This window comes from Antedon mediterranea, chromosome 5 (genome assembly GCF_964355755.1).
Source record: "Antedon mediterranea chromosome 5, ecAntMedi1.1, whole genome shotgun sequence".
In the NCBI taxonomy this organism is placed as follows: domain Eukaryota; kingdom Metazoa; phylum Echinodermata; class Crinoidea; order Comatulida; family Antedonidae; genus Antedon; species Antedon mediterranea.
Genome location: NC_092674.1, coordinates 27,070,177 through 27,092,852, shown reverse-complemented (window position 1 = coordinate 27,092,852; position 22,676 = coordinate 27,070,177). Strand labels below are relative to the sequence as shown.

General features: G+C 31.6%; 1 protein-coding gene across 1 annotated transcript in view; it reads right to left on the bottom strand.

The window, feature by feature from the left end:
* Window positions 1-270: 270 nt before the first annotated feature.
* LOC140050160 (phosphorylase b kinase regulatory subunit alpha, skeletal muscle isoform-like) overlaps window positions 271-22,676 on the bottom strand; it is a 118,003-nt gene continuing 95,597 nt past the window's right edge. Inside the window, exons 25-37 of the mRNA XM_072095228.1 lie at window positions 11,208-11,318; window positions 10,317-10,331; window positions 8,403-8,450; window positions 8,109-8,191; window positions 7,095-7,142; window positions 6,557-6,589; window positions 3,646-3,731; window positions 3,509-3,548; window positions 3,216-3,353; window positions 2,970-3,078; window positions 2,620-2,709; window positions 2,251-2,318; window positions 271-1,950 (exon numbers count right to left, since the gene is read on the bottom strand). Of these exons, the coding sequence (XP_071951329.1) occupies window positions 1,876-1,950; window positions 2,251-2,318; window positions 2,620-2,709; window positions 2,970-3,078; window positions 3,216-3,353; window positions 3,509-3,548; window positions 3,646-3,731; window positions 6,557-6,589; window positions 7,095-7,142; window positions 8,109-8,191; window positions 8,403-8,450; window positions 10,317-10,331; window positions 11,208-11,318 (944 nt within the window). The 3' untranslated portion in view covers window positions 271-1,875. The remainder of the gene's footprint in view (window positions 1,951-2,250; window positions 2,319-2,619; window positions 2,710-2,969; window positions 3,079-3,215; window positions 3,354-3,508; window positions 3,549-3,645; window positions 3,732-6,556; window positions 6,590-7,094; window positions 7,143-8,108; window positions 8,192-8,402; window positions 8,451-10,316; window positions 10,332-11,207; window positions 11,319-22,676) is intronic.

Genomic DNA, 22,676 nt, shown 5'->3' with positions numbered 1-22,676 from the left:
AATATTGCCATTTTTCGACCCTTTTATTTTTTGATATAAATAGTTACTATAGCATAATAAACATGAGCAGAGTCGAATATTAGGTTCTGCGCATGTCAATTATGCTATAGTAACCAGTTTTATCTATTTGATGACATAAATGGTTACTATAGCAAAATAAACATGCGCAGAGTCAAATAATGCGTTTTGCGCACGTCAATTATGCTATAGTAACCAGTTTTATCGAAAATAAAAAGGTTGAAAAATGGTCAATTTTCGATATATGGCCAGTTTTATTGAAAATAAAAAGGTCAACATTTGTTGAACATTTCCCTGTACTATACGTGAAAAAGCGGACTTTACTTACCATTTTGAACAAATAATTGAAAATAAAACCGACCATGCCTGATTTATGTCGAAATATCAATAATTTAATGATTTCTCAAGCAAAGTGGAAAGTGGTTTTCAAGATGCCTACCTCAGTGCAAATGATTACAATTATATTGTTTAAACATTTATTTCTTCCAACTACTACTAAAACTCTCTTTTTACAATTAACATATTAATAAATTTAGTTTAGATTCATATAGTAGTTAGTAATAAAAAGTATTAAGTTAAAAGATATTAAATAAAATATTCTCAAGTACGTGTCATGCTCAATAATTTTCATAGAGTTCATTGAAACCAGTATAGAGGGCGAACTCCCGACACTGAAATAATCTTAGTGTGAACCATATTTATTTACAAATATTATTTAGTATTATAAAAAAAATAACAAATATTAAAAAGAAAAAATTATAAATCAGGACATATTTTGTTAAAGTACCGTGCAGTTTTATAAAATCAAAAATCAAATAATGGCTCTGTGTGACAACATTGAAGTCTGCCCTCTAGCTAATCTATATAAGCTCACTGATTGAAACAAATAAAATCTATACTGAACATTGCTATATATATAGAGATAGAGATTGAGCCCTCTATATATACAGATTTAGTATATGTATATAATAGTAGTATGCAAATTAGATATGCAAATTAGATCAAGATTGGGAACACACACACACGAAGTCGGTGGTGCATTATTTTCTAATTGCACAGAAAATGGTTTGATGAGTACCTTGACGCAATTATAAAAGAATAACCAAACCATAGAGGGCGCTATATTAAAAAAAATTCATTCAAGTACAGTATTATAGAGATATTTACAAAAATCAGCACCTGTAGTAAACAATGGGCCTGTCAAGAACTTTTCTATTGTGGCATTACGCCGTTGTTCATGGGGGAAAATTGGTCACCAACACATTTTCTGCCTTTAAAACAAAAAGTACACACTGAATGACAAATTTATGCATTACTGTATCTAGAATTTTTTTTTATATAATTATCTAAAACAATTGGTAGAAATTGCACCTTTAGCAGGAGACTATATACAGTACATATATTATAATTAGCTTTGACGAAGGAATAGTGTTTCACACATATGCTTGACACTACTTTTTTTCTGGCTGTTTTACGTTACTGTTTGTTTAGTAGCTTTTTGCTTATTTTATTTGCATCTCCATTGAGATCCAGCCACTGATACCCACAGCATTGTTATTTCTTTAGTATGTGCCTTTGGATATATATATTATAGATATATTAAAATCTGTATAATAATACTAATAGGTTCTACACCAAAATTATTACTTTTTTTTAAAGATAAAGAAGGTCAATATTTCGGCACATATGGCCTTTCATACGTACAATACCTGATCTTACATTTTTGCAGTTTTCAGACAATAACTACAGACTTAGGGCAAGTCTACATTGATATATGTGTTTCAATATTGTTAAAGTACTGACTCATTGTGCCAAAGTCATTGTTGTGAAATGTTCTCTTGAATGCTACATCATGTACTACACGCTATATTTAATCTCATGCTTTACACACGCCTTAAAGCCAGACCATCCAACTGGACTCTTCAAATGTTCCTACAAAAGTGAATATATTAAAAATTAATAAAATTAAAAATCCCTCTCTCCACTTACAATAATAATTTATATCATTTTTATTTGATTATCTTATACATCATGTTTATATAACTTCATGGTAATATCATATTTAATTTAAATTCAACCAATAATAAACCAATGTCAATGGGTTTTTGGTTAAATTTAATTGTGTATTTATTATTATCATTGATTTTGTTAGGAAAATGTGAATAAGATTATTAAAACTACAAACTGGCCTATTCAAATTTTAATGTATTTATCTTAATAGACAGTACATACTCGGAAACCTCGATGAATTCTATTCTTCATGACACCTATGAACTCCTTCTGACTAAGCTTTCCATCACCTAAAGAAATGCAGAAATTAATTAATTCAATTTTCCATTTATGAAACATGACCTGGATGTCAAGTTATGCAACCTATAACCTGGGATTTCAAGTAATGAAATCTATGACCTGGGATGTCAAGTAATGAAATCTATGACCTGGGATGTCAAGTAATGAAATCTATGACCTGGCATGTCAAGTAATGAAACATATGAACTCGATGTCACATTTTCCAACTATGACCTGTGTGGCAATTTATGCAACCTATGACCTGGAATGTCAAGTCCAACCTTGTACTACCCTGAATAAGTTCTACTTTACCATCTTTGTCGAAAATCTGAAAAACTGTATCAACCAGATGAGGTGCTAGTTGGTGACCTGTTGTGACCTGCACAGCACGTTCAAACTCGGCTATTATAATTAAAAAGATAAAAACACCAATAATATACTGTACATATGTATACTATAGAACACCTCTGTAGAACAAGTCCTTATTTTTTTCACCCACTATTAACCTTTGACACCCACTATTAACCTTTGACACCCACTATTAACCTTTGACACCCACTATTAACCTTTGACACCCACTATTAACCTTTGACACCCACCTATATATGTCTATAGCTTCATATACACTATAATTTTTTTTTGATTTAAATGACAGCAAATACCTTGTGAGATTGATTGATCAGCAAATGTATACATCTTCATAACAATTTCAAAATCATCAAGATTATTCAAAAATTGAAAGAAATTTCTGAACTCATCAAAGGAGATTCCCTGTAATAAATCATAACATTAGCAAAACATTGTTTTTATTCCTGATCATTCCATGTAAACTATATTATATTCCAAATTAGAAATATTAATTCATATTAAATGACATAAGATGATGTCAAATTATGAACTTAGCTAACCGTTTCATGGCGAATCTTATCTTTAACCCTGGCGAAGTAGCTCTGCTTCTCGTCTTCGTCAATCTGTGTGTAGCGGAGCAGAACCTGCGCAAAATCTCCTTCTGAAATGGTCGGCATCCCTTTAGAAAACTCCATAAAGTATTTTGTCAGTTAAAGATAATCATAGAAATATATCACATGTTTTAAGAGAAATAAAAATGCATGAAATGAATGAAAAGATAAATAATTGAAATCATGAAAAACCATATGTTCTTTTCTCACAAAAGTGTCTACTGTGGTATATAAAAGGATATTTCCAGCTCAAGCACTTCAGTTTGTAAATTATCCATAAACCTGGATGATAAAAATAATCAGGTAATTAAAAAACTTCTTGTTTCATATAACAGTAGCCTTATGTACCATACTGATGATAATGATGATAATTACTTACTGGCAGAAAGTATTAAAGTCTAAAGTTTCTCTCCCTTTAGATCCAAAAAAATATCGAAGTAAAGTTGTCTCCTGAACAACGAAATCCTAGATGACAAGAAAATCAATATATCAATCAAAATCAATATTTATTAAAACAAACAATGCCAGAAGTATCATTGTCTAAAATGGCACAAGAAATTCATATTGTAGTCATAAATACAAGGAAAGCCACAGCAAATGACCTTTGACTTCAATTTAGTAATGTTAACAGAATGAACTACACAAAATATAAACAAAATTCAGTGGCTTGCCATATACAGTAAACCTCACAATAATACCCCATTGGGCCGGCCTATCTCTGGTAATTCCCAATGTATTTTATAAAGGTAAACAAATTAGGACTTTTTGAACTGCAAGAAAAAAGTTTCTAATTTTCATATTGTTTGGTAAGAGAGTCAGTGAATTACAATTCATTACTCACCAGGGGTTTGAGTTATTACAGTAATATAAATATAATTTTGAGTTGTTAAAAAAATTATTGTTAGCCATCTAATAACTTTTCATTCATAGATTAAACAAAACAATTTAAAATAAATAAAATTTACATCAACAAAAATTAAATGTGATGAATATTGTATAGTGAGTATTTGTTTAAATAAAACACCAATTAAGCCTTATTTGGGTGGAATTAAAATAAATGAAACTTGATAGTAATTATATAACTGCTCCTAGCGAATTATCTTTTAACTGAAATCAAGTAATTATGTTAGAAACAAAAAAACTTTTAAAATGAGATATTTATTGAAAAAGCAAAAATGAAAAGGTAGTAGTATCTTCTTAAGTTAATAAAGCTTAGTAAAGCAAAGTTTTTCTGGAAGAATAAAGAAATGATGAAGTAAAACAAATATTATAATTTCAAATTAGTATGGTCACAGCAAACAAAACGTATTATATTATTATTAAAAATGATTTATTATTATTCGTATTAATGTAAATGTTATTAAAAGCAACCACTACAAATAAAAGCAATATTAATAATAATTTATGTAATTAATAAATATAAAAATACAGTTATTTCTGTATCATGCTCGTTAACACTCATAACCCGAGTAGGCATTTCTTAAATATCTTCTATCTTACCCTGTGTATTCACGCTGGCATAGCAATTATACTCAATAACTTTATAATTTAACTAATAATATCTTCATGTATTTTAGTCAGGTAAGATAAGTTTAGTTTTGGCTAACTAGTTTTCTGCAGTTTATTAGGTGGTAGAACTTTTGGAAACTGTTCTTGCCAAACTTGCTCATGTTTGCTTAGTCAACTGATGGCGCAGTGTTTGTTGTCCTAGCTCAAAAGTTATTCTTTCTAAACGTGCCACCTGAATACTTCTCAAATAGCAATAAGACCTTCTTTCCATTAACTCTCTTAACCAATGAGTAAAAAAAGTAAGTACTTCTGAGGAACAAATGCTTATTGTAGCAACCTATTCTACAATTGAACACTTTAGTGATTTTTTGTTAGTGTAGACTTCTTTTCCAAAATTTGTCAACTGGTCTATAACAAACAAATTTTGGAAATGTTTTCTTGGCAAACAGAGATTGCTCCAGTTCGCAAACTAAAGTTTGCTAGTGTAGACTTCTCTGTAAACTTGTTTTCTGCAGTTTTTCAAAGTTTGTCAACTGGTCTAAAACAAGCAAACTTTAGACATTTTTACCCTGAAAAACAGAGATTGCTTTGGTTTGCCTATTCTAAAATAACAATTTACTGAAATTATTTCCAAAATTTGTCAACTGGTCTATAACAAGCAAATTTTAGACATTTTTTCTTGACAAACAGAGTTTCCTCCAGTTTCCAAACTAAAGTTTACTAGTGAAGTTTTCTGCAAACTAGTTTTCTGCAGTTTTCCAAAGTTTGTCAACTGGTCTAAACATGTAAACTTTAGACAACTTGTTGTCAAAGTTTGTCAACTAGCAAACATTTGAAATCGTTTTTTTTTTTACTTCTGTCAAAATTTGCTTGTGTAGACTAGGATTTAAATTAAGTGTAGGATAAGAAACAAAATATTGATAAAAGAAAACACAAAAAATGTTATGGTAGCAGTGGATCAGGCAGATTTTGAATACAATTGCAGAAATTGCATTAAAAAAAAATGTGCTAGTTTGTCGATTCATCAGGGTGAAAACAATTGTATTTCTGATGAAGAATTAGTCAACAGAAATAAAGTTTAATAATATATTAAATATAGCAAATGATTAACAGGTGAGAAATAAAGTAAATATTAAATTATTTCATGATTTATTAGTTATTTTTTATTTTATTAAAATTTATAGTGATTTAATATTAAAATATGGAATATGGCAAATGTTATCAGGTGACATCAAAAGTATGAATGACCTTTGAACTTTGACATTGATGATATCACACAATGTCTACTCACATGCATTTTACTCTCTCTATATTGTATCACCAAAGATGTAGAGGTATTAAGCTGCAATTTAATAAATAGTGTGATTTGATTTGTAGGGTACTATTATTAACAATAACTTTTCTCACAATAATTTTCAATTACAATAGTGGTGTTTTTGCAAGATTTCAGTAATTTGTAGATTTAGGAAATGAATGTTAATGGGTCGACTCTTAAAGAATGGGGTTAGAAGTACTAAATAATGGCCACCGCAGAGGGGTGTTGTAAATGCTATTGAATGCTATGTTAAGAGACAAACACCTAGTAGGTTTAGAACTGTGTCTTTATGAATCTCTTCAGCTCCAATCGTGCAATGTTAACAGTGAGTAAATACTGTATTATACTTTCTACCCTATTTCAAACCATTAATGTTCAAAGCTGGTGTTGACCTGTGAGTTGTAGCAATGATTCAATGTTAGTTATTAAGTGTTGCAAAGTAGTGTACACTTTGTTGTAAACTTACTGCATGGGACTTTGTACTCTTTTGTGAGGAGGACTGCAAAGAAATCAAACGTCATCTTGGGAAAAACAAGGTTACTGAACATACAACTTACAAGCAAACTCAAAGATCAAACATTTTCATTATTCATTTACCTGCATCTTCTTGAACTGTCTTATCTTATAAATAATACTATTAACAATCTGCTTTTTATGGTGTGGGGGGGGGGGGGGGTTCTTGGGATATGGATAACCCTGTGAGGGGGTGATCAGATAGATAGTCTACCTACCTTGTTAGCTTTTTTTGTTATGTGGAAGTATTGTCTGATTAGAACTTTGGCATTTAAGTTGTTGTTTTCCAAGTAGACCTCATTTATTAATATTTAGTTTAATAAGCCAATTTTGATTACCTCTGGTTATTAAATTAAACATAAAAAAATGAAACACAACATGCAGCTCTATATAACTATAGGGTCGAAAAACAACCAACAAATTCATCAGACCACAACAAATTATGCTGCTAAAAATAGTGTTTTCAAAACACTATCAAAGAAAATACTCACAGAATCATCTACTGAACGCTCACTCTTCATCCGGAATATTTCTTCCATCTGGAATAGTAGATATTATATAAGTGAGGAATAAAATGATAGGCAGGGAAAAAATGTAGTTAATCAGCTAGCCTTAAAGGCCATGTTGGGGCAAAACATTTCTATTGATCATACATTCCAATAATTATCAATCTATAGTTTCCCCTATGTTTCATAATTCTTGGGATTTTATTTGTGTTACACGAGCTAGTTGAAAATAAGCACTTTCTTATCAGTGGGGGGGATAGTTCAAATTACACAGTAAAATCTCTATTCTTTTGTACACAAATTTTAGCTATGAAAAATAAACGGTGTGCTAAAAAATGTTATCAGATGACTAAATATAGGTAATATAACTTGAATTTTATATTTCTTTTATTTTTATTTAACTTCAGATTTTTATTTTCATGCTATAGTAAAAAATTATCCACCGTATATCAACCATCTTTTTTCACCTTCTAGGGAGTCACCAGATATGTTATTACATTAGGTTAAACTACCTAACTACTGAAAGAAAAAAAGTCTTCCTGGTTTTTATGCCAGAATTTTGCCAAAATTTGTATTTGACCATATTAGGGGAAATTCATGTTTTTTCATCTTGATTTCTGTTACAAATATTTGATTTATGTACAATTAACCAGATAGTATATTTAAAATTCATGCCTGTACCTGAGCTTTAAGCTCTGTCTACACTATTAAACTAGTTTGACAAAAAAGTGTGATGTGCCCAAATTTGGTAGTATCATCATGTCCATATATCGGCACATCACATTTTTTTGTCACATAAAGCTTGATAACACCAGAATAGCCCTCTTTCTGAAAAATGGACTGTACTACACTGAAAGTGTACACTGTCTTAACCACTTGGCCGATATTACTTCCAGTAGTAGCGTATCCAGAAGTAAACAAGTTGGGGGAGGGAGCAGAAGATGACCACCCCATCAAACAATATTGTCAATTGGTAGTAAATATTTCTTTCATTGTTACCAGAAGAAATTCCTTTTTGTCAACTCGCTGATTTCCATCACGGTCAAACATCTTGAAAGCAACCTGAAATCCGCCCTTGGGCTCTGGAAAACAATGAAATGGATAAATTCACCAAAGTTTTTATTGTTCAAAGCAATAGATGAAAAGATACTTTTAAAGTTAAAGAAAGTGAACATTTGAAGATTTGATGCACCTAATGCTTATAAAAAGAAGCCAGTGTAGCTTGTGGACTATTTCCCTTTTGGTCTATTAGTGGTCCTTTTCTTAATAATGAATGCCTATTGTTTTACTTACTTGTAAGAATACACAACAGAAATAGATACTCTGTGTAAGAGATGATACCTAAAAAAAAAAAAAAAATACAACAAGAGTCATTATAGATTGATGCAACAATAACACTTTATTATCCCAAACTCCCGGGAAATTCATTTGGTTGTGGTAATACAATCATTTCCATAAAAACGTTATATATACTGTACTGTATATATATATATATATCATGCAACGCCACCAAATAACCTTTTCTTACTAGTACCTCTCTAATAAACAGCTTTTTCTAAACAAATTTTCTGTGACCTTTACTGAAAACCAAATTAATCGAACCCTTAGATTTACTAATTCTAATAAAAGTGAATACAGGCTGTTAAAGACTATAACCCTGGAACCAAAATAAATGTTTTAATTCTATGCTCTTTCTCATTCAATAGAACAGTCAATCATACGACAAATATTCTCCCCATCCGACATAATTTTATACTAAAAATGAGTAATATACAATATAAACAAATATATTTTATTTAAAACTGTTAATTATACCGCTATGTTCAATAGAAAGTATAGTAATATAAAAAAGCAAGCATTTTGTTAGTATAATATTAATAATACAAGAAAATTATGAATTAATAACAATGACAAAATGACCAAGAAAAATAAACAAATGGAAACAAATGATGGATGGATAAAAGTATTTGATAAAGTTTTTAGGCTCAATTTCAGATAGAAGAAGGCCGGGCATAAACCTTTTATATAGGTATACATTCCAACCATTTTCCAAAACTTATGGGCCTTCATATGGTTATATACAAAAGGGCAAAAAACACATTTCACTACAACTACAGAACATTATGAATTGGAGATAAATAAAGAAACAAAAAAGTAATAACATATTTAAAATAGTACAAAAGTATTTACATGAAATAATAGGTCATATAACTGTTAAAATAAACTACATAAAAACAAGAAAAACTACACAAAGATGCCGATAAAAAAATTAATAAAAACATTCTTTGTTCGCTGGTAAAAATGCACATTAAAGCTAATAACTATTATTTCTAATAAAGAAGTGATTTTAAAGTAATTACTATACTGGACAGAAGCCTAATTGCTTTGATTTGTAATGATTGAGGTTTTTAAACTCCCACGCACATAAGGTTTTACCATTTACAGTTTTTTAACAATAATAATAATTAAATGGTCCACAACTAATTACTGTAAAGTACAAGCATTTTTATCTGCCAAGCGTCAAATCATAGGTGTGTTAACCATCAACCAGCCAAGTCTAGCCTTACTCTTATTGATTATTGAAATATATATTTATACTGGGTAACCTCTTCAGTCAATGACTGGTCTCCCAGAGGGCCCAGTTGGTGATCAGTGGCTGTGATGTACTAATACACCGGGGTCACCCCCTACTCGTCTCGAAAGATGTACTAGGTTCTTTAAAGTGCACACGAGCTAGATGTGTACACTGGACCTACGGTTTATAGTCCTTATCCGAGAAGACTCTGACTCTGACGTGATTGTACTACTAGTAAACTACTAGTAAACTACTAACATACATACTAAGTACACCGTTTCAACTGTACACAATTCTCGTTTTGGCCTGTATGGAACTGTTTATTAAAAGGTAAAGGTAAATTCGAAACCTAAGCTAATGCTAACGGCCGTGTTGCCCATCTCTATTTGTTCCCAGTACTTTTTACCTACCGGTACCCATTTCTATCACCTGGGTGGGGAGGAACAATGTGGATAAAGAATTTTGCTCAAGGACTCAACACTACAGTGGCTTGAACCGGCAACCTTGATTGCAAGTCCAATGCTCTAACCACTGCGTCACAAAAATTAGAAATACAATAATATAATAAAAGAATGCCAATAAGTAAAAAGAAGGCCCATGCAAAATGTTGTTGGTACTTATCTTACACTTACCACTAATCATGTCCGCTAGTTGTATTACACAAAAAAGAAGTAAAACAATATTTATTAAGTTTATTTATATTAAGTGATTATTATTAAGTGAGGTCTCAAAATGAAAATATATATATTTTTTAAAGTCTAATAATAGGCTTATTTTATTTATTATAATTATTATTAATATTAATAATAATTATTATATTTATTTGTGCCTCATTTTGTGGCGAAACCTCACAAGCTTGCTTAATATAAGAAATAAAATACAGTAAAGTATTAAAGGAAACATTTTTTAAAGGGTTAATAATTTAATCTACCAGATATTTTATTTTATGGAGTATTCATTGTGACTGATGCATGAACAAACACATCAAACACAATAGTGTTGGTCCTTTAAATTAAAGCTGGTTTCCATAAAGTCTCTACACCATTATTATTGAAAACTATGCGCATGAAAAGTACATTAGTTATGCATTACAAGAATACAAGAAACATTTACTGTATTTTATTGTGTGTTCAGGTTGTGTAGCAAATTTATATGGACACCAATCTAAAGCTGCTCTGTCCACACTATCAAACGTTATATGACAAATAATATGATGTGCCCATATATGGACATGATGATGCCATATCACTACCATATATGGTATATCACTACCATATTTAGGCATATCAACCTTTTTTTTTGTCAAACTAGTTTGATAGTGTAGAAAGATCTTAAAGTGCAACGGTTTTTTCAGACATGATGCTTTTGCTGCCAAAGGCTAGTGTAAGGAAAAGCAAGTTAACGGTCACCAATGAATTAGCAATTTTGAGTATATAAACTCTTTATAATACTATAATACATAAATATAACTGCTACTGTGTTTCTTAATTCACTAAATTAAAAAGAAGTAAATAGTGCTGTACCTCGACCAAGGACAGATCTGAAGAAGTTTTTGGAACCTTTCTTCCTAGGTGGTGTGTTGTTCAGCATATTGACTACTTGTTCTCCACGGAGTTTAAAACGTCCAATTCGGGCTAAAGAGAGGAAAAAATCAGAATTTTAAAAATAGGAAGTTTTACAATTATACTAGAACCTGCAACATTAGAAATATGCTGAAAATAAATATATAAATCTCATGGCAGAGATACAGAAAAGCAGTAGTCTGCATTTGTTTTTTAAATTTTCTTTTCTTTGTGTCAATCTTAAAAGCACTTTTCCATCCACTTTCACAGAAGTTTAAACCCAAAAGATTTCTAGTTTGATTAATTTACCAAAAAAAAAGATTATAAAATCCAAAACTAGATAATACAGTTGTCATATAAAAAATAAGTGACATCATAGCAGTAGCATGAATCTAACCAATTAAATGAATGACATTTACACAAGGAGTAAGCAGAACAAACATTAACAAAAATAGATGTATCAGTTTACATGATGAGTAGGTAATTAACAGGGATGCAATATTATTCAATTGAGTGTTGACAGATGAATTTCCGTAACATTATTACTGTTATATTGTGTAAGCCCACTCTACCTCCACATGGAAAGGTCATATTCGGGGGTAAGGTCACCATTAAGTGCAGATCACCACGTCTGTAGTGACAGTGACACCAGTGGCAACAAGTATACTTTAAAAGATTGCAATCATCCACACAAACAAATCCTTTAGAAAAAAACTTTAAATGTGGAATTCAGTTCACCCAGAGTGTACATTTATCTATCTTTTTATTTCCTTAACTATAAAATTCAAGCGATTAATATTTTGTCGCTTTAAAGTTTAATTATCAACAGTAGAGTCTATGTCATTATTTCTTAATTCTCTTCTCATTTCACTTCCGCAGTATTTACAAAATTTAAGCACTATGTAAAAAGATAGTTCTTGTCAAATCAAACAATTATTTTTATATCAAAGTGTATTAAAAAAATAATTAGTTTGAACTCTTTTAAACCTTCCTTAGTTGAAATACCGTACCGACATCTATAGAAAGTACAGCGGTATTCACCTGTAAGTACAAAAGCTACAGATGAACTCCTACGCTATAACAAACATTGCTTCACTTAATACAGTTTTATTTAACCATATAGAAGTTTGTGATCGATGAGAATACGACAGTATACACTTGTACAAGTAATTTGACGACACCACTTATTTCAATCAATATCGGATTTGTCATAAACAAGATGTTTTTGGCTTCTTTCTAAATGTCACATTAAGTAAATAGTCATAGGTTCATCGCTAAAAATAAAATTTGACTAATTCCCAATACATGCGTGATGTGGAATGGTATTACCTACCCAAATGCTAGGCAAAAAGGTATGATTCTCCTATCTTGAAGGGGCTCTCAAAATGTTTCATTGCTTTTAAGTTATGTTCTCTTTCTTCGAGCGGGAAAGGTTTATATCAGTTTATCCAGGTAAGCTAAGCAAGAAACAGAATTTATGAGACAACCCCAAAATTAGGGACAGGGCCAGACAAAGTACTTTTTAACAATTCTGGGACAGTAGAACAAAAAATTGCTACTTTCAAGTTTACTGTAATTGTGATAAAATAGTTCTGCTGCCCTCTATAAAAAAACTTAATTTGATTGGCATGATTGTGGAAAAAAAGTTGTCCATCGTCCTTCATCTTTAAAGATAGATACAAATTAGTCCTTGTGTTATGGCTGACTTCCAAATCTAGGCCTTCCAAATCTAGGCCTCCCAAATAGCCTGCAGTAGTTTGTAATCAGGATGCTCTGGATAGAGATAGAGAATGTACGTTTGGCATAACTAGTCATTGGATGTGGAGTAGGATGCATCCACCCTTATAACCCCTATCACGCCAGGTGTTGTTGGTGTCTGAGAGTTCCCAATCCTTTGGCTTCATCCCAATGATCCCTAAGGGACTCCTTAGCGTGGCTTTTTCGTTAACAGAAAAAATAACAAACAACAAGTTAATTTTTATAACCTTTACTAATGATTGGCATACTTGTGCTAAATATTACAAGGTTAAAAAAAAAAGAAGACTAAAACCCCACCTAGTGGCCCCCAACCCCACCCACCACCTCCATCCCCACCTTAAATATGAAAAGAACTAAACAGTTCTAAATTCATCAATGTACAACATGTATATAATGCTATGAATAAATGATATTAAATCTTGGAAACCTTAACAAACATTTGTTCAAACAAATTAAATGTAACTTTTAATTTCCTTTACATAATTCGATCAAACATATTTAAATTAATATAATCATATATAATTTAATTTAATGCCTGATTTCAAATTGAATATTTTATACTGTGTACATTTGTTAACTCATATAAAGTATGCTGTAAAATGTCAAAAATGAGTTTGCATTTTCTAGCTCAAATAAAACTTCTTAATTAAATTGGAATCATATCGTATGAATACAACAAAGTATACACTAACTGTCTCAGTGGTTTGATTTTTAAAATTTTCTTTCTGTTGAAAGGCAACGGTAAGAAAAAAAACTACAGTAGCACAGACTGAAATGCTTAAAAAGAATAACAAAAAAGATAAAAACATGTTGTGGGAATGAGTTAATAGCAATAAAAAAAACATAAATGGAAACAACTTTATTTAAAAACGGATGTAACACTTGAATCACCATATTGGTGTTTTTCACAAGGCCTTTAAACTTCTTACTTTGATGAATACTGTATTAAGTAAAATTCTACAAAAATCTGAAAAAAGATCATGCTAAATTGTAAGTAAGCATAAAATCTAGAGTTAAACTTTATTTCATACAATATTACCAGGATAGATGAATATTCATGATTATGCTAAACATTTGTTAACAAACAGGACCAATCAACCACATTTCCAACTTGTTTATTCAACCAATCAAGTTGCAAGAATGGGATGCTAAAACTTAAGAGAAACTTCTGGGTTTAAACAAGTAGGTTAATGTTTTGTCAAACCAGTTTTGAGAATAAAACTTTTGTTCTGCTTCATCGCCTTCGGAAGTGGCACTGATAATTGGTTTCAACTGATGATATTATTTTATAAAAACAATACAAAGTATCCAGAATAGGCCTCCAGAGGATTGATGAGTGTCTAATCAAATGTAAAATACAGCAAATTTGCCTCAAAGAACCCAAGGTTACAGTACAGATGATAACAATTGTTCCAATACTCCACTTAAAACAATACAATATTTATTATTTCACAAGATTAAAGTTGGTTAAAGTTCTTGTTCTAGTTCTTAGTCTTTGTAAACAGTGACTGACAATAAGATAAATGCCTGTATCATATGTTTCGCTTCTAAATCATAACTTTTGCCAATACCGTAATTCGTTTTAGTAGTATAAATATACAATTATCCTGTTAATTGAATGGCAGACTTGAATAATGAACCCGTTACAGTAACCTAGATGTTCTTTCAAAATGTTAGCGCCCAATCTCGACATGTTATCCAAGAACTTTGAGAATAACAGTTCAGAAAGTGGTAGAAAAGTAAAGTTAGAATAGTTGTTGTTACTGAAAAATTGGACAAAAGTGAAGAAAACGCAATCCATTCCAAATGATAGCATTGAATAATACTAGAGGTTTGAATTGACACAATAGCCACGTTCACATAAGATTTTATCGTGCTCTCGTATCGTGATATTGAATATCACGTTAGCAGGAAGAGCGGTCACATAGAATTGGATATCATGATATAAGTATGCTAATGAGGTGCAATGTTGCGTGACAGAGGTCAAACGTTGACAACATGGTGTGTGACGTGGTGCGGTAGCTTGTTTGTTGGTTTGTTGTTGTTCGCGTTGCGCGAGTTCAGTTTTATACAGCAGTTATCCGAAGATTTAAAAAAAAATTGGACGAAAGATTGCGATAAAATAAAAAGAATGTATTGCAGCTTGCTTGGTTGAAAGATGGAGACGTCAAGAAGAATATAACGCGCTGTCAAAATTATTGTTGTTGTTGTTGGAGTCGTCGGCTTCCGGTTGGGTCGATGACCCATACATCACCCGATTAGCAACCAAGCACTGATTGGTTGAATTTCGTCTCTCATCATGATAACTTCGTAAGATCGTGATAATTAACGTGCTCTCCGAGAGCACGTTAGTCGGAATTAACGTGATATCCAAGATCACGTTAACGACTTCCTGCAGGTTCACATTGAACATCATGATAAAGAAACTCACGATAATTTCTGAATGTGAACCTAGCTATTGAGTCTACAACCACAACACAGAGGAGTCTAAAAATACTGTATATCAAAATATTACCCAGGGATGGCCCTAAATGGCTGCCTCTTATGAGTTACATAGAAGTATTAAACGCAAGGCTAAGAAAGTGAATAGCGTGATGAAATAAGTGAGTAATACTTGCGTACAACTTGTCTTGATTATAAACAATGTGCTTTCTTGTACTAATTAATCATCATATTCATTATAATTGTATAATGTTTGACATTAGAGCTTCTTGCAATTACGTACACCACAACAAAACACAGACAGTGAGTCTAGCCACCGTTGCGTATCGTCATGTATTCGCATGCAATAACTCGATTAATTCATTGAAGACGAACATTTCACTAGTTCACACGTACGTCATTGTACTATTTTTCAAATATTGTGCTACCCCAGTTTAAGCATTAGTCTGTTGAAAGCTAGGCTCATATCAGAGAACCAAATATAGTAGATGCCTACAAAGCATTTTGGCATTTCTTGCATTGCATCAGTGTAGTACAGTGCGTTGCAGTTTGTCAATTACGTTTCACCTACTCTACTTTAATATAAATTTGTTTTATAAAGTTTCAAAATCGACACACAGAAGGAAACCATGATCAGCCGAGGTCATCTTAAATTTGTATGTCAAATTCACTTATATAGATATATACTGAGATGATATATATCACCATTTGGCTATCAGTTCATCTATTATAAAGCTGTCCCTCTATAATCCCAAGGTCTTAAACTGTTTTCTGCCAACCGAAATTCAAAAGTAATATCTGAACGCTTTTTATGATGTGAATTTAGGATTAGATGATATCATAATGATGACCTTTATGCCCTGTAACTGAATTATTATATTCTGTTCAGTACCAAAATGAATACGATTGTTGGTGATATCTAGGTAGTTGCTCATAGTAAGATCACATACACAGCCATGCTTCTACAGTGAATTATTTGGAAAAGGTAACGATATTATACTGTACTTGACTGATGAAGTGTGTCACTAAATAATTGAAGGACCCCCGCCTTCTATCCCAACCCCCACCCTCTATCCCACTCCCACGCTCAACACAAAACTACTTCAATTCATTGTTCGTGAAATGACTTGGAGCATTGAGTTGCTGAATATGTTGACCCTACTCTCTAAGTAGTCATCAATAATTGAAGAATAGAAGCGTTGGTGTTGCATGAATCTGACACCCCCTAACCCTAAAAATCATCCATCCTTCTACCCCCTCCCCCTATTCTTTCCCCACTTGAAAACTATTTCAAGTCATTGTTAGTGAAATGAGAATTTCAGTAAAACTAGTGTTTATGCTGAATATGTTGACCCTACTCTCTAAGTAGTCATCAATAATTGAAGAATACAAGCGTTGGTGTTGCATGAATCTGACACCCCCTAACCCTAAAAATCATCCATCCTTCTATCCCCTCCCCTATTCTTTCCCCACTTGAAAACTATTTCAAGTCATTGTTAGTGAAATGAGAATTTCAGTAAAACTAGTGTTTATGCTGAATATGTTGACCCTACTCTCTAAGTAGTCATCATAAAAGTAGTTAAAACTGTAAGTGGCAATTACTCTGCATAGATAGTGCTTATAATTACAACCCTATGCCAAAGAAGCGTTTTCTTTTGGTCTAGTCCATCCCCGTAAACCAAACCACAGTAATATACACACCTTGGTGTCGCCATTCAGTGTAATTAAAGGCTGTTAATCCTCTTCTTGTTTGGACTTAAATCAAATTATTTTGTCAAAACAGACTTGTCGTCAATCAATTTCAATTGACCTCTGAAATGACAGAATGAGGATATAAAAAGGGGGAAAAGGAGGTATGATTGATAGAGAATGTACAAAAAATTTGGGAAACAGAGTCCAAGTGAAAAGAAAGTAAAGCAAAAAGAAGTAAAGATTCAAGAATGGAAAGAAAGAAAAGAGGAAATGTTTTAAGGAAAGAAAATTGTGACAAAAAAAGTGAGAAAAAGAAAGACATGAAAGTTTTGAAAAAGTGTGAAAGAAAGTGAGAAAGATAGAAATAATAAGAAAATTAAAGAATGCTTTTTTTTAAATATAAAAGAAAGTAGAAAACAGATAGAAATGACAAGAAGAATGTATTGGAAAATATTAAGAAATTGAGAAACAGAATAAGAAAAAAAGTATAGAATGTCTTGAAAAAAATGTGAGAAACAGAGATAAATTAGAAGAAACAAGTTTTGAGGTGCTTTAATTTGATGTTTTTTATTAAATATTAGAACATTAAAAATGTATGTCACAAGTCAGTCGCATACTATTACAGAAGAAGCTGATTAAATATGACTAAAGAGGAACAAGATCAGAACTAGGTAAAACACACTTAAGCTGTCAATACCAAGCAGTTGCGGTGTAGTTAGCAAAGTAATCATTTACTTGTTTATTTCATCAGGACAAGTGGGGGGTATCATACCAGTAACTGGTATAAACACACAGTACATGTATTAAGGTCATAGTCCTCTGCTAGGGGCCTAAACTACCCCCAAATTGACAGCCTTGAGAAAGACATCTCCATTGTGGTTCAAATAGAAGTGATGAGAAAGAAATGACTTAGGTTGTGGTGGAATTTATAAGGGCAGTATGTTTGCATTGGAAGTTGAATTATTTAACTATGTGTACAATGTGGTTATAGAAAAATATGGGTTGGGAGCAAAGAATGTGTGAGGATTGTACTTGTTTGCTTGTGATTTATTTATTTTCCTCATTGTTTTATTTATGAGACAAAAGTATTTATGTTGATGATAACTTTGTGAACTTCTTATAGCCCATTGGGGTAAAGTGTAGTTAAGATTGAAACTGTTACATTTACTATGATATACTTTTAAACTATTGGAAAAGCAAAAAAAGAAAAGCAAAATAAACTACATCTGAGATATATGCAATATGCATGTACCCATCCTGTATACATAGAGTATCAAAACGACTGGAAATACTTGCGAAGTTTTTAAACTACATCAGAAAACACCCATGGGGCTGATATTTTTACTATCATACTACTGTATCTTGAATTAACATCTTTAAATTGTCCATCATTTTTTCAAGGTACTTTATTTTCCTTTCCATATTGGATGTATGCCAGTGATTCTGTGATGACAGTAAATTTGACAGACACAAAGATCATTTAATTTATGGTCTTACAATTTCAGATTGAGATTTATTTCTTTTAGACACATTTATTTCATGTTGCACGAAGTCAAAGATAACCTTGATGACACAATAGGAGCTAAAATATGACTCTTCAAATTAGTTAATTACACTTAAGGTCGTGTTCGTACGGTGGTTAAAATAAGCGCTTAATTTCACCCATGCCTCGGGTTATAAATTGAGCGTTGTTCGTACTTGAAATATTTAACCGCTTAAATGCTTAATCGACGAATCACAAACCGGAAATTACGTTTTAAGGTCAGTTGTCTTTACAACCTACGACCCCATTTTCGCACGCTAGTTTCGTGTTGTATATTTTTTACTCACGATCTTTCTTTACAATAACAATTACTTGCTACCTTTTACACTGCTTATCCTTGCGACAAACCTTATGCCTCTTAACGCCGATAATCCTGCCGAAATATGCCTTCTCCTGACGACCATTATTTTACTCATTGACGAAGAATTTGAGCCCAATGTTACACGACGGAAACACCACCGACCAGCGGCTCCCCGACCAGCTAGGCCTACTAAGCGGTCTACACCAACAAGGACAGCACCAGCTGACGATCGCTCTCGAAGCGTGTATGGAAGAGCTTCGTAGGAGAAATGACTGGCCTAGGCAGCGAACGTTTGTCAAAATTTGACACATTGCCTCTATCGGAGATTTATAATCCTCGAAGGCCGAGTATAATTGGATTATCGCTGAAATAACCTGCAAATTTGGTGAACATTTTACCTCGAATTTTTTGTAGCCTATGAGGCAAAAGTTAATTGGATCACGCGAACGGAAATCGGGAATAAGCTGGTATTTTCAACCCCTACGAACAGGCCCTAAGTCTTTAAGTCTTAACGTTATCCATGTGATTCCACTTAAGTTAACATTTGAATATACTTTTTGTTGAACTTTGATGTCAAAATACTTCAAACAACTTCTACTTGATTCCACTTAAGTATGTAAGTGATTTCACTATTTTTAGTTTTATTATATGTAAGCAGTACTAAGTTCTACTTGATTCCACTTAAGTAGTTAAATGATTCAAATACTGTAGTTCAACTTTTATTTTAAATGAGACACCATACTATAGAGCAGTACTACTATTACGTTCTACTAGATTCAATAATAAGTGATTTCAATTATGGCTATCTTCAATTTTCTCGCGACATAAGCAGGTTTTGTTTAATTCCACTTAAGTAGCTTTCTTGAGAACATTTAATATATTTCAATGTTAATTATAGAAGACTAGCTTAGTACCCATCATATATAAGGAATAGAAAATGTTTTTGGCTTGAGAAAAGAGATAAAAATATACTGCCTTGCATAAGTTCAATTTATGCTACAGACAATGTTATTTCAGCATGCATACTACAGTTTGTTGTCAAAAGCATTTCATCACCTACTAAAGGCCCAAATTAAACAGCTAGCTATAAATAGAACAATACATTAAAAGGTTGAACATTGATGTGAAAATAAAGTGTTCTAGTAGCACAACATATACCTATGTATCAACCAGTGATTGTGAATATGATTCAACTACATTTATCTAACAACAAAAAAAAGGGAAAAAAATGCAGCATGAGTGAGGGAATTAACCAATTATTATGTTGTTGATAAATAAAATTATAATACTTATAGCAGTCAACAAAATTCCACTACAGTAAACATTCAATACCTAAATTACTATATTAAACAGGTTTTGGTTAAACTGTAATGTAATTATATTTTTGCATATGATACACTACCTATATTTTTAATACATTTTTAAATGTTTTAACAAAACTACAGTACTCACAATTTAGAAGTATTCAATTGGCCTAATATTGTATATAAATAGCATTGACAGTCATAACATTTTGGAATAAAATCTTAAAGTTCTGATTATTTTATCTCATAAGAAACTGAAATAAAAGTCTATAAAAAAAAAGTTAGTGAAGATTGTAAGAAGAAATTTACTGGGTAACAAAAGAGGTTTGTTCCAAAACAATGAACTTGGAATGACTTCAATATTTACAACTTGTTTAATAGCAACATTTCCTTTTATCCTTGATATGTCCTACTGTTTAGTTGTCACTAAAAACTAATAATAAAAACTTTCATTTAAATTAAATATTATAAGAAAATTAGGAAGTGAATAGGAAAAAACTGAAATAAAATACACACTAAATGTTATTATGAAATCTTTGTTTTAGATACCTGCTCAAATTTAGTGTGGAAACAAAGATTTCAAGAAAATTTCACTGAAGAAGAAAAAATGATATATAGTATGATACTACTATAGGTACAGTAGTACAGTACCTAGAAATAGGAGGAGATTCATTTATTATGATAATTTAGGAGTAAACTTGTTTCCCCGTAAGTTTTGCAATGCACTTAAATTCATATGAGCCAACTAAGTACACAATCTCAAATCGATCAATTCACAAAATAGAACATAGACTCAAACTCATTCAAGTTCATTGAAAATAATATGATTCATTTGAATAATGAGATAGGAAAGCTGATATCCTGATCAAAAACTTTTTAGACAACATACCAAATAAGGTAATAAACCCAATAAATCAAATTTATTCTAATTAAAGAATATCTTTAGTTTTGTTTGACCACATGATATCTTTGAGACCCAGGAGTATTATATCTTTTATTTCTTTTTGTTTCAAACAAACTTAGTAAATCTATAATTCTATTAGAAATGTAACGTTATAGTAATAATCATGCTACAACAGGATTCTCAGACCGTTTTATAAGCATCTGACGTCAATAATATATATCGTCTCTATCGTCTTCTCTAAGGATTTACTGGGTTTTAGGATTTAATTTTCTTTCAATTTGAAACAAATTAAATTGAAATATTATATACAGAAATCCATTTTTAACTTTTTAATATCAAAATCATAAATTAATTACAAATAAATTTATAGCTAACAATGTTTTTGCTAGCCACAGAATATATATATATTTCCCACGGCTCCCATCTGTGGTCTAATAGAGGCAAATTGGTGTAATTTCAATGTAGCTAACAGGAAGTGGGGGCTAGCTGTAAAACCTGTGTCTTAGTCAGACCACATGGGACTAGCCATAGATTCAAGCTACCTTCAATCCTTTTAAAGAAAACCGCATAATATTATTACTAATAGTACCACCTACTGCATCTATTTTTGTATCAAAGTACTATATGCAGGGTTTAATACAAAAGCTACAGTGAGATGGATAATATTTTATAATACTGATTCGGGGCACATAGCTTCCTTGTTTAGAGTATAGTGATGACCTCACATGTTGTATGATCAATCAGAAACTTGTAAGAAAGATCTGTCAATTTCAAACAGCCAATCAGAAGGCTTTACTTTAGAAACACAATGTGATAGGTTTGACGTAATCTTAGAATGTATGTTTTATTATGGTTTCAAAGTGAAATTAATAGATTGTGATTACTATCTAAAAACATATAAAAGCCTACGCAATTTGATTAAGATCTTTATTCAAAGCATTTGCTACTTTTATACAGATTCATTCTCAATTAAAATACACTCGACAAAAGTCAAATAACTCTTTTCCTTAAACCAATATGGAAAAACTATTTTCAGACCATCGTTTCTTTATCTGTAGTACAATTAAAAAAATGGAAATTGTAATTACAAAAGCATGATGACTTTAAACAACAAGTAATTGTCTCTTGAACAAAGTGTAGTTGTCGGCATATGTTGACCAGCTTGATGCTAATAGTCTATAGGTTTAATTTCAAACCACAAAATCATATCTGTTTTCATAATTCAATTATAAGGTCATTCAACTGGTTAGCTACCTGGTTTTTTGACAACAAAATTAAAGTGGATATTAAAAGAAAGAAAAACAATTCTTGAGGATTGTGTGCAGTGGTGTAATCCAGCGGAATAAGGCCCCTGGTTTTGGTACCCTAAGGGCCAATTTACACAAAACAAGCGGTAGAGATAAGCGGAAAACAACAATATAGAATCTATGTTATTTCTGACCACTCACTAAATGCGGAGCGGATGAGTGGTTGAGCGGATACAGAT